Source organism: Pinus tabuliformis, chromosome 1_2 (assembly GCF_031772625.1).
Source record: "Pinus tabuliformis cultivar Carrire ecotype Pingquan chromosome 1_2, CPIR1, whole genome shotgun sequence".
Lineage (NCBI taxonomy): Eukaryota > Viridiplantae > Streptophyta > Pinopsida > Pinales > Pinaceae > Pinus > Pinus tabuliformis.
The window spans coordinates 1,350,313,710-1,350,331,309 of NC_142298.1; the positions used below are offsets into that span (position 1 = coordinate 1,350,313,710).

At 36.9% G+C, this 17,600-nt stretch overlaps 1 protein-coding gene across 1 annotated transcript in view; it reads right to left on the reverse strand.

The window, feature by feature from the left end:
* LOC149211233 (uncharacterized) overlaps nt 1-13,929 on the reverse strand; it is a 150,810-nt gene extending 136,881 nt beyond the window's left edge. The window contains exons 1-6 of the mRNA XM_089399221.1: nt 13,677-13,929; nt 13,437-13,537; nt 13,175-13,300; nt 12,785-13,080; nt 12,485-12,645; nt 11,375-12,393 (exon numbers count right to left, since the gene is read on the reverse strand). Coding sequence (XP_089255347.1) covers nt 11,375-12,393; nt 12,485-12,645; nt 12,785-13,080; nt 13,175-13,300; nt 13,437-13,537; nt 13,677-13,929 — 1,956 coding nt within the window. The remainder of the gene's footprint in view (nt 1-11,374; nt 12,394-12,484; nt 12,646-12,784; nt 13,081-13,174; nt 13,301-13,436; nt 13,538-13,676) is intronic.
* Nucleotides 13,930-17,600: the final 3,671 nt, after the last annotated feature.

Genomic DNA, 17,600 nt, shown 5'->3' on the forward strand with positions numbered 1-17,600 from the left:
ACCTAGAAAATCAGAAAAAAACTGAGCTTAATAAGTTGTTGAGAGCCAGAATAATTTTCCCCGTAAGGCATTCTAAATGGGTATCCAATATGGTGCCCGTTAGGAAGAAAAACGGAGACATTAGAATCTGTATCGATTTCCGAAATCTCAACAAAGCCTGTCAGAAAGATAACTTTCCCCTCCCACCTATGGAGCAAATATTACAGGCGGTAGCAGGCTCAGAATTAATGTCATTCCTGGATGGATTTTCAGGATACAATCAAGTACAGGTGCATCCCGATGATCAGTTAAAGACTACGTTCCGAACCAAATGGGGCACCTATGCATATCGGAAAATGCCATTTGGTCTGATCAATGCCGGAGCTACCTTTCAGAGAGCCATGGACATCGCGTTTAAAGGGTTAGTAATTAAATCGGTAGTGATTTACTTGGATGATATAACAGTGTACTCCAAAAAACAAAACAACCACCTCAAAGACTTGAAGCAAATCTTTCAAAGATGCTTGAGGTATGGGATTTCGCTCAACCCAAAGAAATCTTTCTTTGCATTAAGCGAAGGGAAATTGCTTGGATTCATAGTGTCGAAATCTGGTATTCATATAGAACCTGACAGAATCAAGGAAATTTCCGAAATATCCATACCTCATAACAAGAAAGCCATGCAATCCTTCCTTGGACAGATCAATTTTGTCAAAAGATTTGTCCCGGATTTTTCACGTATTATTTCTCCCTTACAAAATATGATAAAAAAGAATTCAAATTTCAAGTGGGGCCTAGATGAGCACGAAGCGTTCAACTTAATCAAAAAAGCTATCATCAATGCTCCATCTTTGGCCACCCCAAATTTTTCAGAATCTTTTACCTTATACACTTTTGCCTCAGAGAAATCCTATGCCGCGATTTTGACCCAAACAAATCAAGAGAAAGCCGAAGCTCCAATCGCATTCTTTAGCTCGAACTTACAAGGTGCTGAACTTAATTACTCAGACATAGAGAAACAAGCATACGTTGTTTTCAAAGCAATCAAATATTTCAGACCTTTCTTGCTTAAAACCCACACTAAAGTCGTAGTACCGTTTCCAGCGGTAAGAAACCTTTTAGTGCAAAAAGACGTGGGCGAAAAGAGAGCTAATTGGATTACCGCTTTACAAGAATATGATCTTGAGATCAAACCAGCAAACATTGTAAGAGGTCAAGGCTTCTGCAAGATGTTAGCCGGAGCATCGCAAATCCCGGAGAACTCATCTGAAGAGGTACAAACGTACGAGGTAAGCCTAAACGACGCAGAATCATCATATGCTGACACCATTTATTTTCTTAAGAACGGGTATGCTCCATCACGTCTGGATCATACCAAGAAAAGAGCTCTGAGATTAAAAGCTAAACAATACCAGCTCATAAATGATGTCTTGTTTAAAAGGAATTACGATTCTGTGCTTCTTAGGTGTCTTGAGAAAACTGAAGCCGAAAAGGTTTTGCACGAACTCCATGATGGACCAACAGGAGGACACTATGCCGAAGATGCGACTGCACATAAAATCTTGCGTGCAGGATATTATTGGCCCACGTTGTTCAAAGACTCATACAATCACGTGAGGAGATGCCAAGTCTGCCAGACTGCTGCAGGAAAACAAAGGAAACCTGCCATGCCGCCACAACCAGTCATCATCGACCAACCATTCAGTCAATGGGGCTTGGACATAATAGGTGAGATCGTTCCTCACTCTTCTAAGCAGCATAAGTATATCCTTACGGCAACTGATTATTTTACCAAATGGGTAGAAGCAGTTCCTCTCAAGACAGTTCATTCTAAAAATATTATTGAATTCATAGATCAATTTATCATCACCAGGTTTGGATTGCCAACAGCATTAATATTTGATAACGCTTCATATTTTTCTGGAAATACTATGACTGAGTTTGCGCTTAAAAGAGGTTTCAAACTGAAATATTCTGCCAACTACTATCCGCAAGGTAATGGATTGGTTGAATCAACGAACAAGAACCTAATCAGAATTATCAAAATAACAGTCGACCAAAACCAAAGGAATTGTCACAAAGCGCTGGTAAATGCTTTATGGGCCGATAGAATCACAAAGAAAGCTTCAATCGGCACTTCTCCCTTTAATTTAGTTTATGGGAGAGAAGTGGTTCTTCCGACTCACCTAGTCATTCCCTCTTTGTCTTTAGTGCAATATATCGATGAAGTATCTACTTCCTCTTTACAATTAAGACAAATGGAAATAATCAAACTAGAAGAACAAAGAGAACAAGCTAGGAAAACCCATGCTCATCACCAAGCGCTAATAAAATCTTCTTTTGACTCAGCCATCATAACCAGAAAAAACTTTCAGATGGGCGATTTAGTTTTGAAATGGGATAAGGCTCATGAAGAAAAGGGCAAACATACGAAATTTCAGAAGCTGTGGCTTGTCCCTTTTCATATTGTGGAAGTCGTAGGCCCATCTACATTCATGTTGCAGGATCTGGCAGGAAGGAGAGATTCTTTACCTGTCAATGGACTGATTCTTAAATTATATTTTCCATAGAAGATAAATCTTCTAATTTTTGTAGGATAGATTTAGTTTTTAGTTTTTATTTTGTTTTGCTTTTTTCTTTTGAATAAAACCTGTTGTAGATGATCATTTAAAAAGGATTCATGAAAGAGCACGCCAATTCTCTATCAGATTTTGATTTCGCTTGTACAAATAGCAAAATTTTTGAAAAATCTGAATTTTATTATTGACAAATAGAGTTAACTTCACTTTGATTACGATACTCGTTTCAACCTCTAAAAAACTTTGACAAAAGCAACCTCTGGTAAAAGAATTGTTTTGTATCAGCACCATAAAGGGTATCATCAATAATAAAATAAGCATTCTCTGCAAAGCTGTTGTTTTCAAAAACTCTATTATTGTCATCCAGAGCTTTCTTAAGGAAAAACAATGACTTCCTCCCTGCAAAAAGGAAACTACAGCATCCAGAGAAACAATCCAAGCAAAACACTATATCTCAAAGAATAAGAGGTCTCATCACGAGCCGGCTTATCATGATCACAGATATTATAACTTGCTGACTTTGCCAATACTGTCTATCAAAACAGGGCAACGACTTAAGATTGTTGCAATCCAAAGACAAGAGGTCTCATCACGAGCTGGCTTGTTCAGCACAAGTGTAAATCAGGTGAATGACTGTGTCATAATTTGGCCACCAAACCAAGACATTGTTCTTTAGAGAATTAAAAAAAAAAAAAAAGGAAAAGTGTGTTAAAAAGGATTTTTCTCTGGAATGTTGTGAGTAACCTCAAGCATGAAAAAGGATCATTGCTGGATAATATGGTAACCCTGTCGAGGCTATGGACGCTTGCTGGTAGCAGAGGCTCTACCTACGGCAAATGAGCATACTTTTAAGCCAGTACGCAGAGAAGACCTTATTTTATCTTTTATCAAGACCAAGTAATTTCTGATGCAAATGCAAGAAGAAACCTGAGGAAGCAAGAAATTGAGATATAAAACGGGTTGAAACAAAATATCTTCGACAAGGTGAGGGGCAATCTACTCTATCTGTCTATAACAAAATTTAGACATATAAAAAAAAAATTTGTTGTTTCGGAAGTGAACAGTCAATAGAAATGTAGAGATAACTGGTTCTTCGCAGTGAATCGCCATTGTTTTGGTCACCAACAACCCCCCTATTTGTTTGATATTTGTAATAACATCAAGCAAAGGGGGACCCTTAACCAAAAAATCCAAAAAATATTTTTGTTTGAAAAAAGATCTTTTGTATCAACTCCCTAAGAGCTATATCGCGTCGCAAAGGAAAAAGGAGCACTTTCCCAAAGCACACAAACACACCAAGGAAGAGCGACTCGAGAACTCATCGCATCGCGTGCATTAAAGGCGCTCAAAAGAGGAGAACCTAAAGAGCATCCGACGGCCGATATGCGACGTCGCACGTCGCAATGTCGCATGAGCAGCACAAAGTGACAAAGCGAAAAACCTTGCGACCTTGCGATATTGCGATATGCGATCTGCGACCATGCAAAGCTGCGACCTGCGATCTATGGTGTGCGACAAATGAGACTATCAATCGCTGCGATGCCACCTATTTACCTCGCAATCTTTGATGCTGCGATGCAAATCGTAGAAGCCAACCGTCGCAGGCATTCCTCGGCATGATCTGGGAACTTAAAGTTAGGCGCGCACCTTACGGGAAATTAATGATTGTACGCCTGTGTATCCAAAGATGATTATGTTGCGTTTTTCGAAGAGTCAAGTCATAATGGGTGACATGATTATGCATTCATTAGGACTTAATTACTTTCATGTCAATCTTTTCTTCTGTCTCTTTTCATTTACGTGAACTATAAGTCAGCGACTGATATAAATCTATATGCAGGAAACATCCAAGGAAAAGCGCCAGAACTAGAAGAAAAGAGAGGAGATGACGTCACAGATGGATACCCCATACAGCAGGACCACGGATCCCAGAGTATCACTCAACAAATGCTGATGGAAATAGGCTATCTAGGACTCAGAGTCAAAGGCGCACAAAAGCAAAGCGTTTATGAAAGATCCTGAGTCCCAAATTGGGTAAAGAAAAAAGAAAAACGCTTAAGGGGAAAGACGTCTCAGAAAAGCCTGGAACAAAGAATGGAAACAAGTTTCAATTGAGAAAATCGTTCAGGCAACAAAATCCCCAGCTCATTGAGTCATTCGCACGGCCGGAAACCGAAATAGCAACAGCACAATCAGTTTGAAAGAAATCTGAGTTGTACTAAGAGTACACGCCGTGAAGACACTCCTCCAGAAGAACACTTTCAAAAATATCTTCCAGTTTGTCAGAAAGAGGTGTCAACTCTTGTTATTTCTAATTTTCAAGCTTGAACAAAAGGAAAGGACAAGCAGCCGACTCTTTCACGGCGAACAGCGCATCGCTTACAGCACTAAGGAGCAGATACAGAAATGGTTAGAAATTAGATTCAGTTTTTAGAAATAAATTTGTTTTAGTAAAAGGGAAGTCATTTGAAGCCGTTCCCTAAATTTGTGTAATTAAAATTAGCCGGTTAGTAGTATTTAACCCTTCTCGTTGCATTGGAGAAGGGTCCGGAAATTTGTCAAAAAACTTGTCCTCAGAACATGCACTTCTGCACCCTCGGAGGGGGTTTTTGATGAATGGACGGATCAAGATTTATTTATGTTTTCATTTTAATACCTGCTACTGATGTTGCACTTCTGTACTCTTAGTAGGCATTAGAAGTAAGTAGAAATAGATCATTATTGCTTCAGGTCTGTGAGTATAAAGTCAGTCATAAATGGTACTTTTATCTCTTGACGAGTTTCTGCTTGCATTCTTAGAGTAATATACAGCTGATGTTGTTTATATGTTAACGTATGAATGAGTAGACTACCATTTGGCACTTCTGTACGGTGGAGTCATTGATTTATGCTTAATACATGAATAACTGACTATGCGATACGCTGTTCACAACCGTTTTTCTTAACTTTTTATGCAGAATTGTTCATCTTAATTGATTTATATTCTCATAATGGCTGAATAATCTTCATTACCAGTTATTGTGTGAAATATTTCTAGATCGCATAATGGAAAAAGTTCTATCCCGGGTTAGCGTAGATTAGATGTGTTGTTATTGATAGATTAAAGTAGTATAAAGTTTAGTCTCAGAGTTTAGAACTAGATTAGCTTAGAAATAATTCCATATTTTCATTATCTAATCTTACACACACACATCACCGAACTCTACACACACACACACACCCCTTAGAACGGGAAGCTGGTCCCGTTATCCCCAGTCGGACCCGCTACACCAAACGGGCACGGAGCAGCCAACCAGGTTCCCGACCGGGTGGGTATCCCCCTTGTTGTTGACCCGATTTCAGGGCCCTCAACATAAGGCAATAGTGGTGGTGTTAAAGCCATGATCCTGCTGAGACAAGAAGCAATTGTGAGCCTGACCTCTTCACAAGGACGTTCCCAAAATTAGGGTTGTATTAATGCAAGTATAGATGGCTTGAGAGCCCAACTCAATTTCTTCCATTCTAGCTGCCCCACCACAGACATACATGCGTCTAATTCCTCCAACTTACAAAGGTCTATGACTGACTTCATTTATTATAGCTCATATCCAAGTGTGAAGAGCTTAGCCCATCTTCCCTGTCCTTCCTTCATTTCTGATGGGCACTTTTGTTGCAGATTCTTAGCCCCTCTTCCCTATCCTTCATTTTTGATGGGCGCTTTCATTGGAGAATGGCATGAAATCTTTTTTAGAGATGCCTTCTAGTCTGGTTTGAAGTGGTATTGTTGTAAAAACGCCCCCATATTTCTTCTATTTTATCTAGAATTTTGTCCAATATTTTATGGGCATTTTCTAGGGAAGGTCTCATCTCCTTACATAGAAAAGCAAGAAAACACTTTGTCAATCATGCCCTTCCAATTATTAAGTTAACCTTAAAAAAATTGACCCATTTTAGCTTCAAACAATTTTTTTCCAAAGATTCCAATAAAACTTGGTATGTTGACTCAAGTATCTCTATCCCAAACTCAAAAAAATGCTCTGAAATTCATGTCGATGCTCAGAGCCAAACTCAACCTCCAGGATGATATGGAACTCCTACTACTTACTCCAGCAACCATGCATAAATGATATATATATATATATATATATATATATATATATATATATATATATATATATATATATATATATATATATATATATATATATATATATATATATACACTTCTTTGATGCCCGACGTGGCTCATCATGAAGGCCAAAATCTGCTCAAGAAGCCACATGACTTGGCGAGCGAGAAAGGTAATTCATCTTCCAATGACTGCAAAATTTAGGAATTAGTCTCTGCCATGTACCTACGCTATGTTGGTTACAATTTCTATTACAACTCTGCTCCAAGTAAGGTGAAATATAATACACTGTAGATGACACATAACACTTGGCCTTTGATAACATATTAGACTCCCAAGATACATGCCCAGTTCCTTTAAAAGGTCAATCAGTCATAGTACAGAAGACACGACCCATGGAACAATTTTTTTGGAAATTTATGCAGTGATTCAATGTCTTATTTTCCAATAATTTTCTCTATTTATATCTCTGTTGACATAAACAAACAGTCTCCTGATAACAACAATAATACAACCAAATAATACATTGATTTTCCAAGATTGACCTAGCTGTATGTGGGCCTTCTGCAATAATTCAGTACTTGAGCTCACTGCTGGTATTCATCCTTGGAACTATTGATGCCCACAAAATAATGTGTCCCTCTCCTTTTATAACTCGGTTCTTTGACACCCTTGCTAGACACAAATAATTTGTCTCTCTCAAATCTGTTGAAGAAAGTGTAACTAGGTTCTGTCTTCATGACATTGTAATTATGACTTTTTTTGTAAAATGAATTTATTATTCTTTGTTGCATGGGTTTCATGAGCAAGAGGTTTATTTATTTAGTGGCTCCCATTGAGAGCCTTAGGATGTCAAAGAGTCAATGTCATGTGTAATGAAAAGTCTAAACAACCCTCCAAGACAAAGCACAAGAAGAAGTCTGCAAGCTAAATGATGAAGAAGACAATCATGTCGGCCTCAAAGCATATATAAATGTCATGTTGGCTCAATAAAAGAGACACATCGGTTCATATTGACACATCGGCTAAATATGGGAGACATAACCACTATAAATAGGCGTTAAGGTTCAGAATTACAGTCAAGGATTTTCGGACAACTTTGAAACTTCGGTCAAGTACAGTGGCTCAGAATCTCAGTCAAGTATAAGCACAGTGGTTCAGAATCTCGGTGAGTATAGTGGCTCTATATTTCTCGGATGGTCATCATGATTCCAATCTCGGTGTAGGGAAGATCTCAGTGCAGAGAAGAACACTATCACAGTCTCGGTGAACCTATCTCCTAGCAGTCTTTGCATATATATGATGAGAAAGATCTCGGGAACCCTCACTGTCTCAACATACATTCTAGGTGTAATCTCAGTCTTACTGTCTCGGCATAAGGAGGATCACGATGATCCCACAGTTGCACTCACAGTCTCGACATACTTGTCATGAAATACACTCTCGGCATGCTCACAGTAATCACATAAACACAGTCAAGATCTCAATGAAGACAAGGTCAGTATAGAGACCTAGTTGACATGATGATGATCTCAGTAAGAGTGCAGTAATGATCTAAGTGAAGATGGAGATATGGTACAACAGTCATCTCAGTGAAGGTGCAAGAATAATGTCCAAGGTGAAGCAACAGTGTTGATGATGATCTCAGTAGTAAGAAGAGGATTGGTGTCTTGGTCTTGGAGTGGCCTAGTAGGTCAAGGGTCACGGTTTTGGTATTCGTCAATTGGAATCTCTATAAGAAAAATTTTGTGTGGGTTTTCCTCTCCAAGAGGGAGAGGTTTTGACCCTGGAAGGATGCCAACGTCTTGTGTTCTTGTCTCTTTGTTTTAGTACCTATTTGATGACCACTCTAATAATAATAAGTGAAGATTGGAATAAGAAGAAAAATTGAAAAACACCTCACAAATATTTATCATGCCTAAAAAAATCTCATTAACTATAATTGTGCTAGAGTCTTCAACAAGCTATGGGATAAATCGACCATGGTCAATACAAAAATTCAGCTTTAATTATCTTTGACCCTTAAGTCCACTTAAGTCCATTGTTGTCACACCTAGAATTCGACCTCTTTAATTGTGTGACATGGTTCCGAGTGAAGGAATAGGAGTCGACTAGCCTTTGAAGGAAAAATAATGACAGAATTCTGGTCCCTTATAATTTTGGCCCTTGTGACTCTGCTAAAAGACAATAGATTTGACCTTAGAATCAGTGTTACATGCTCAAATTAATTCAACTCTTTCCTAGATATATAGTTGTCCTCTTGATTCTGGAAAATCCCTTGGAACTTTGGCAAATGCGCTTCCCAAATGGACGTTGCACGACTCTCGGGCCCACTCTATATGAACAATCTTAGACCGCTGACGTCATCACTGATTCCTGGTGTTCATCAGGGGCCTCTGCACCCAACGGTACTTTGCTTAGCACTAGTGGGTTGAACGAGGGAACGTCCTTTTGTGCTCTGTGCTAATTCTGCTTTCAATTGGTATGAAGGTGGGTCTAATCGACTTAAGGAGAATCGATGGTATGCTCCGCAATCAGACCACTGTTGTTATAATCTTTGGTCGTCTCGGTCTGCGTCTTTTCTGTCATAATTGTAAGTTTGACAATGTTGTATATTTGACTTATGCCAAGCGCTGCTGCAATACAAGAACCCGATTCTGTTGTTTTTGTTCGATCTCTAACACTCCCTTTGCTGTGTATAGCTCAACATAGAGCTCCTGTTGTGTGTGGGCAATTAGGGATGGGCGGGCTCGGTTGGAATTGTGGCTTATCCACGTGACCAATATATCGTTGCCCCCTCAAGCCACAGAACTGAGGCGACGGTAACCCTTGACAGTTAATGTTGTAAACGAGTGTCCCAGTTGTGGCCTACAACTTTTAAACAATTACGAGTGGCCACATATATGAAATATGATCTCCCTTTGAATTGTCGCTTATCCACGTGACCAATATATCGTTGCGCCCCCCAAGCCACAGAGCTGAGGCGACGGTAACCCTGGACAGTTAATGGTGTAAACGAGTGTCCCAGTTGTGGCCTACAACTTTTAAACAATTACGAGTGGCCACATATATCGCAATCTCTTGGACTGAAAATAAGCTTCATCTCTGTTAGGGGCAATAGATCTCAGCCCTTGATAAATAGATCGGTCCCGTAAGGCTGTAAAAATCTTCGATGTTAAGCTATTGGATAGATATGGCAATCTTTTGGCAAATATCAACTAGGGTGGATGTGAATAAGCCACCGATATGATAGATTACTTGCTATGGTGATTATGGAAGATTACTTAAAAACTAGTTTCTAAATTGTTTTCCAATAAACTTTCAGGTTGGCATGAAAACCAACTTTGATACTACTGTATTAGTTTCTAAATTATTTTCCAATAAACTTTTAGGTTGGTATGAAAACCAATTCTGATAACACTATGAGTCTGAACAAGAAAATAATTAAAAGATTTGGAATATTTTAGTGTTTTATATGAGATATTGAGCATCTAAATATATAAAACAAGATACTTAAAAGAAATGCAATTTTTATTTATAATATTAACTGAAGAAGATAGTACATGCCCATACAAAATATTGGAGCCCCTGCAATGGCATGGACGAATGCTTAACAAAGAAAAAACAAAATCGTGGATCTTGAATGGATCTACCAGACAAATCACAGCCACGGGTTTTTGTCCCTGGGATCAAACTAGAACTCATTATGCCAAGTTCTCAAGAAAAAAATAAGATAGATAAACTCAGATGATCTAAAGGCCTAGCTCCTATCCCCTTTTATAGGTTTGATGGACTCTCTAGAAATCATATTTTACTATTTTTCCTTGAGAAAGGAGGCAATTACCATGGATGGATACCATGGGTAAATATCATCGTAAATACCATGGTTAGATTTCGTCCACTTTGACCATATAAAAAAAAGGAGTATTACACATGGTGTAGCTTATCTAATAAAAGAAAAGTAATTAATAAATTATTATTAAAACAAAAATGTATGCCCCTAATTTTTGTTTATCTATTTAATTTAGAAATAGTTGAGTATTTGTTGTTATTTTAGCTGATTTGAAAGAATTGTTTTTCTCCCTCAACCTAGGTTCAATTCCTTGAGAGAGACATGATTATGGAAATTATTGTTGAAATGTATATTATTAAGAAAGATCTCATATGAAATGAGTTATGGTTTTTAGGCATATAATATTGGTGATTCATAGTATTGTAATAAAACCTATTTATAAACTAAGAATCTCTATAACTAAGTGTGTAATCTGTTTAAAGTTTATTATGAGTTCATGCCTACCTCTTTGTATTAACCATTTAATTTATATAATTACACTATTTATAAATTAAGAATCTCTAAAATAAATATGTAAATAGTTTAATGTTTATTATGGATTGATACCTATTTCTATATTAACCATTTAATTTATACAATTACACTAATTTTTTTAAGTAAACTATAAAAATTCACAAAAACATTATATATTAAAAATTCACAAAAACATTATATATTTAAATATTAAATATTATTATCAGTCTATCCATGCTAATATTAACACGGATCACAATTATCTAGGTACAAAGCGGAAACGCGACTGAAAAAGAAATATGTATTTTATACGTTCATTTTTCTATATAAAAGATGGCGTTTTTTAAAAATAAATAAATAAAATTGTGTATGATTAACTTTTGAGGTTCATAGATTTAGTACCTTTTGATCCTCCTTTTGCAGTTCACTGGTGGTGGTGAATCTGAATCTCATTCCCTCGGCCCTTCTTCGACCGATCTTCAAAATGACCTCATGGACAGTTACAGCCCCATTTGCGCCTTTGGTCACAAGTGCTCTACGTTCTAACTTGTCGAGGGCGGAATTTCCAAGAATATCGGCTACCGTGTCCCAGTCCCATCCTTCAAAAGATGAACAAATATCGAGGAATGGCTCCTGGCACTGCTGGGGAAGCTTGTCGTAAACGAAGAAGTAAGATTCTAATTTTTCGCCAAATTCTTCACCCTCCATTTTTTCTAGTTCTTCAATCACTTGAAGAACTTCATGCGTGTCCTTTGCACAGCATAGCTCATGTGCTACTAAGCTTAAGAGTAACGGAATTCCACCACATTTCTGTATTATGTGGTCGATATTAGAATCTGAAATTCCTTCCATGTTATTGGTCATTCCGTTTGCCAATCGACTTTGTGCGGCGTTGTGCAATTGCTTGTCTAATAAACTCTTTGACGCTGCAGACGAAATGACCCTCATAGGATACTCTGTGGGAGGAGTTTGCACTGGGCATGCTTTACGCACATTTCTGTCACGTGCAGTAATAAGCAGCCTGACCTTCTTTGCTTCATCCAACGTCAGTGGCAAAAGCTGTCGAAGGTTATCTTTATCCAAAACGTTATCAATGTAGATGAGAGCCGGTACCTCTTCTAACTTACTGCTCAGCAATCTCTGTCCTTCCTCATGCTTTCTAAATTCTGGGATATTTTTGGTTCCCATCAAATCTTTTAATATGTTTTTTTGCAACTCTACTATCTTGGTAAGATCCATATTCTCGCAGAGTTCGACCATGGAATATCGGCATCCATCCAAGTCAACTCGTGAGAAAACAGCATCTGCAAGGGTAGTCTTGCCCATGCCTCCAAACCCGTACAAGATAACCCCGATAGCCTTTTTGGGACTGCCCCATTCAATTAAACCCATTACTTCTCTAAATGCGTCCTCCATTCCGACTGTAATTTCAACAATTTTATGATGTTATTAATATAAAATTAATGCCTATAAATTTCAAAACTAGATTAATTAATTTCATATTATATTCACCAGCATGTTCAGGATATCCTCTCGACAACCGGGGCTGATTGTTACGTTCGACCTCATTTAAAAGACGGATGCCCATATGGGCATTAATCTTCTGGTACATCGAGGTTATCTGTCGCTCCGTTTTGCGGAGATTTCCTTCGTTTATTGAGGCTGACCACCACCTGCAATCAAGGACTAAAATTTCGTAAAACCGCTAGTCTATGGGTATTAAACATGTACTACGTGTGCAAATGAAAGAGACGAAGAAATCTGATCTACTATATCGACATGTCATTAAAGAACTAAAGGTTGATTACGCACTTGCAAAAACTGTCCGACTCGATTTGCTTTACCAGAGTTATGGCTTCTTGGACAACCAATTCTGTTGCGCGGTCGATTAAAGTCTGCACTTCGATTTGGCTGTCTTTAAGTTGCTTAACAAGTTGGGCTAAAAAATATATTTCCTTTAAAAGACGCAGGCACTCTTCATTGTTTTCAGAAATTTGTTCAACCGTCTCCAACACGTATGCAACGGCAAGAAGACCAGCAGTAGCAACGTTTGCCTTCCCTATTTTCTCTATTAAACTTAGAACAGGTCCAGGTTGAAAAATTTCTTTCTGAACACCATAAAAATTGATAAGAACTTAGGTTTTGTAAAATAATTCTCAAACTTTGCAGCTTATGAAACTTTTAATGAAATTTATTACCCACCAAGTCAGAAGCGCACTCTATTAGTTTTGACAGAATTTCTGCTAATTTCTTCAGGCCTCCTGAATTATTAAGCCAAGTGAAGCGGGAGCAATAAGTCTGTTTTTGTTCTTGACATAACGATTTTCCCTATAAAAGCAAACCAAAATGAGATATATTTATTGGGTTGGGCAGACATCACGACGATAAATAAGAATGCCTTCCAATAATACAATTTAGATTTATATTAAGATGGGTGTCAAAACTTATACTATTGATCGATAACCTTAGCTATCCGATCGAAACGAGATAGGATCTCAATAAAACCATCCAAATCTGGTGGGTTCGAACGTTGCCTTATGTAGTCGATAATCTTATTCTCAGTTTCTGCACGATCACTACCAACATTATTAGAATCGCTCATTATTGATATTCTACAGAAAGACATAAATTTAAAGTAATAATTTGAAGAAGAGGTATCATCTTCTTCAAATGGCCATGATGAAAAGCACGGAAAGTTATTTACCATTGCTGTCGTTCCCTCTCTCTGATGTAGATGGCTGTTGAGAAACCGGCTGGTCTTCAGAGGCTGAGTCTCCGCCCTCTGATGTAGATGGCCGTTGAGAAACTGGGAGGTCTTCAGAAGGCAAGTCCCCACCCGCTGATGTAGATGGTCGTTGAGAAACTGGTTGATTTTCAGAAGGCAAGTCTTCACACAGTGGAGAATCATCTGGTGGCGAAAAACACGGGAAGAGGATACAAAAGATTTTATCCGCCATGGCTCTTCTGTTCTCTCTCCTATCTATTCTGCTATCATCTTCAGAAGACATCACACCACCCTATATGGAGCTGGGCGAGGAGAAACTGGGTGATTTTCAGAAAGCAAGTCCCCACCTGTTCATGGATCTGGCCAGAGAGAAACTGGCTGATCTTCAAAAGCAATTTACCCACCCTCTGTGGCAATGACCTAGAAAAAATGGGTGATTTTCAGAAGACAAGTCACCACCCTCTGATAGACCTAGCGGGAGAGAAACTGAGTGTTCTTCAGAAGGCAACTAAGCCACCCTCTGATGAGCTGGACGGGCAGAAACTGAGTAATTTTGGGAACGCAATCCCAACACTATGATTGAACTTGTGGGAGGGAAACTGGCTGATATTCAGAGTGAAGCTGGCGGTAAAGAAACTGGTGGGAGGTAAACTGGGTGGCTGTGCAGAGAGCAACTCGCCACTCCATGTGGAATTGGCAGGGAGAAACTAGGGGATTCCTGTTGATCAAAACGCTGTAATCGGATGAGAAATGAATGATTCAAATTATTTATGGATGATTTGTTTTGAAGACATTAAGTTTCAGTCGCCCTCGTAATTACAGTTGATAGGTGAAATATCGACTTCTATAGGTGAAATGTCCGGCCCACACATCCGAAACCTTTTTACATAATTTACTTAAAAGTCGCAAACAACAATGATCGTAATTTCCAATTTGACGTTTTTATTTTCAATTTTAACCGTATTTAGCTGAGAGGAAATTTCTGAAAGGTAGAAAGTGACGTGTAAAATTTTGTCGGCAAAGATCTAAATTGACTACCATAAATCTTAATAAGCAATTTAAATTCTGGATTTAGATAAAGATTAATTTAGACAATTTGTTGCCTCACTTATTTCTGGTCATTAAAAATGTATTTATTTCTTGTCACAATTTTCAGTAAGTCGCGGAAATAATATTTTTAGAAACACAAAAAAAATAGGAGTTGTCTATAATGCGACTTTTTGGAGATTCCGGTGATGGAATCGGGCGGAAGAAATTGAGATTAAATCATGATTTGTTGCAGTTAAAATGGTTTTTTAACTGCATATTCGGATTCAGCACCCTGAAAAACCCCTGGGACGCTTTGATTGTGCAGAAACTAGCTATCAAACTTGCGATTCCAATAAATTGCTGCCGGATTTTCACCGGAAAAACCGGCCCGAAAAGCTTTCAAAAAGTCTACATTATAGACAACTGCAAAAAAATACAAAAAAATTAAATAGTAGTATTCTTTAATTAAATACCATTATAACACATTTCATTAAAAAAAATTATATTTTATAAAGTTTTTAAAAAAATTTATATTATAGTAAATTAGTATGTTATTGTGATTATAAGATCCTAATTAACGATGCTATCCAACCCGTAATCGTTATTGACAAGCAGACTCAACCATTTAAAAAATTAAATGCTCACCGGCCAGATCGTTATTGATAACAGACTCACCACCGTTGAAAAAAAGAACTTATAATTATTGGTGTTATGTAATTATTTTAAGTTTTAAAACTATATTGGTGTTATCTAATTATTTTATTTAATGTCTTAAAGTTATTAGTTTTTAAATTGGTATTATTTAATTATTTTATATTTTAAAATTATATTGGTGTCATCTAAATTATTTTAAAGTTATTAGTTTTTAAATAGATAAATGAATTGAGCATAGTGAAAAATGGTTACTATGTCTAGATTATACAGATTTCATAGGTTAAACTCGTAATTTATATCTGATTTTGAACAAATTTAGATAGAAACCTGGGAAATATATCACAATTAAGTTAAATAAAGCGAAAGAAACCGAAACAATAATCAGCGAAAGGAAAAAAAACACAATTAATACGTTAAAAACTATTTAAACAAATAGTTATGGATGGCCGTGGTCATTTTCCATACTTACTATGCCGTTGTCATTTTCTATATTTACTAATTTTTAATAAGTGTTGTTTTTAATGTGATTTTTTTGGATTTTTAGATGTCGAAATTTGGTGGAAAAATTCGAGGTGAAATTTTGATTTGTGTTATTTAAATTGGTTTTTTAATTGTATATATGGATTCAGCAACCTGAAAAACCTCTCAGCACTTAGATTGTGCAGGGGTTACTGTAATATTCCCCATTAATATTTATTTTAATTTTACTGCAACCAAACAAACTATTACTATTTGTTTGAATTATAAACTAGTTTGGAATTCAATGATTGAAGGATAATATTTTACAGTTATGGGTAAATACTATTTCTTTTACTAGGTAATTAGTTATGGAAACAATTATGTGTTCCAAAACTAAATCCTAGAGTATTTTTACACTAAATGATCAAGAGGATGGGGATCTGAGATCAAGAGAAGAGGGAACTGTGCTGAAAGGTCACACAGTCTTGAATGGCTATGTTTGGTTAAGACTAGAAAGCCGAAAAACTTTAATTCCTAAAGTAAAGAGTAGCACGGAGGGGAAGATTTACCAGAGTAGGTAATCTCACAGTAGGGAGGAAATCAAAGTGCTAATCTTATATCATTTAGTTCTGGACAGGGTAATCCAGATAGGTACAGAGTTATTTCTATAAGTTGTTCATTGAATAGGTGAATGACTAAACTATTAAAGATATAATTGTCATTTATTGTGTAAAAGTATAAGTAATGTTTTCCTACTTCTCGAACATGTCATTAGAATTCTTTGTATTGAATTGAAACAATTCCTCTAAAAAGAATAATAGAGAATGTGAGGAAAAATCCTTGCTACATTTCCAGAAAGAAACTGTATTAAGATTTAGTAAGTAAACTAGAATGACAAATAAATCTTGAGAAGGATAGGTATTCTCTGTAAATAGTAAGAGAAGGTAGAGGATAGATATTTCCTGTAAATAGAAATATTACATTAACAAGAAAAAATGGATTCCCTATATTTTTCTAATTCAGGAACAATAATTAAAATCATGTATTAATCAAAAGAATGGTAAATCTTGATGGATGAAATAGTCATGTATACATTGCAATCAACAAACATTAAACTGTTCTCGAAATTCTACACCATAAAACTATGCATACATATGAACTCTGTCACAGCATAAAGACAAGAAATTCAACAAGCTCACAAATTTAATTATGTAAAACAAAAGTAGTGACTTCTGGGAGTTTTACTGAAATACAAAATATACAAAATATTATAGGCATCGTATTTTGTAGCATTACGAGCTCCAACAGAGGACATTTCAACATTCTATCTCATAAGTTAAAATACTGATATTTTACCAATCATAGGACTAAAATGAAAAATCTTTATACATTCCGAGCCTCAATACTTCAAACAAAGTGTAGTATAAACGCTCGGACACCTTGGCTCTTAAAAAGAAAGAACTCTGTGTTCATTTAAATAATCAGAAAAGTAATCAAAACCCCGTAGCAAAATACAAAACCCCTTATCAAATATAAATGCCAGTCTTATATTTAAATGTTCCATTATCATATCACGGATGGCGACCCGAGAGCCCATTACAAAAACAAAAAAAACCTCCACACTCAGCCGAAGTCGTAGGCCTCCTTCGTTACCAAAAAGGCCTCACTTTAACTTCTGGAATCAAACACAAACAAGCTATCGAAGGAGCTATGACTCCCGCAGTCTCAGAAGACCCATTTATAGATTTCCTTAACAGTGTT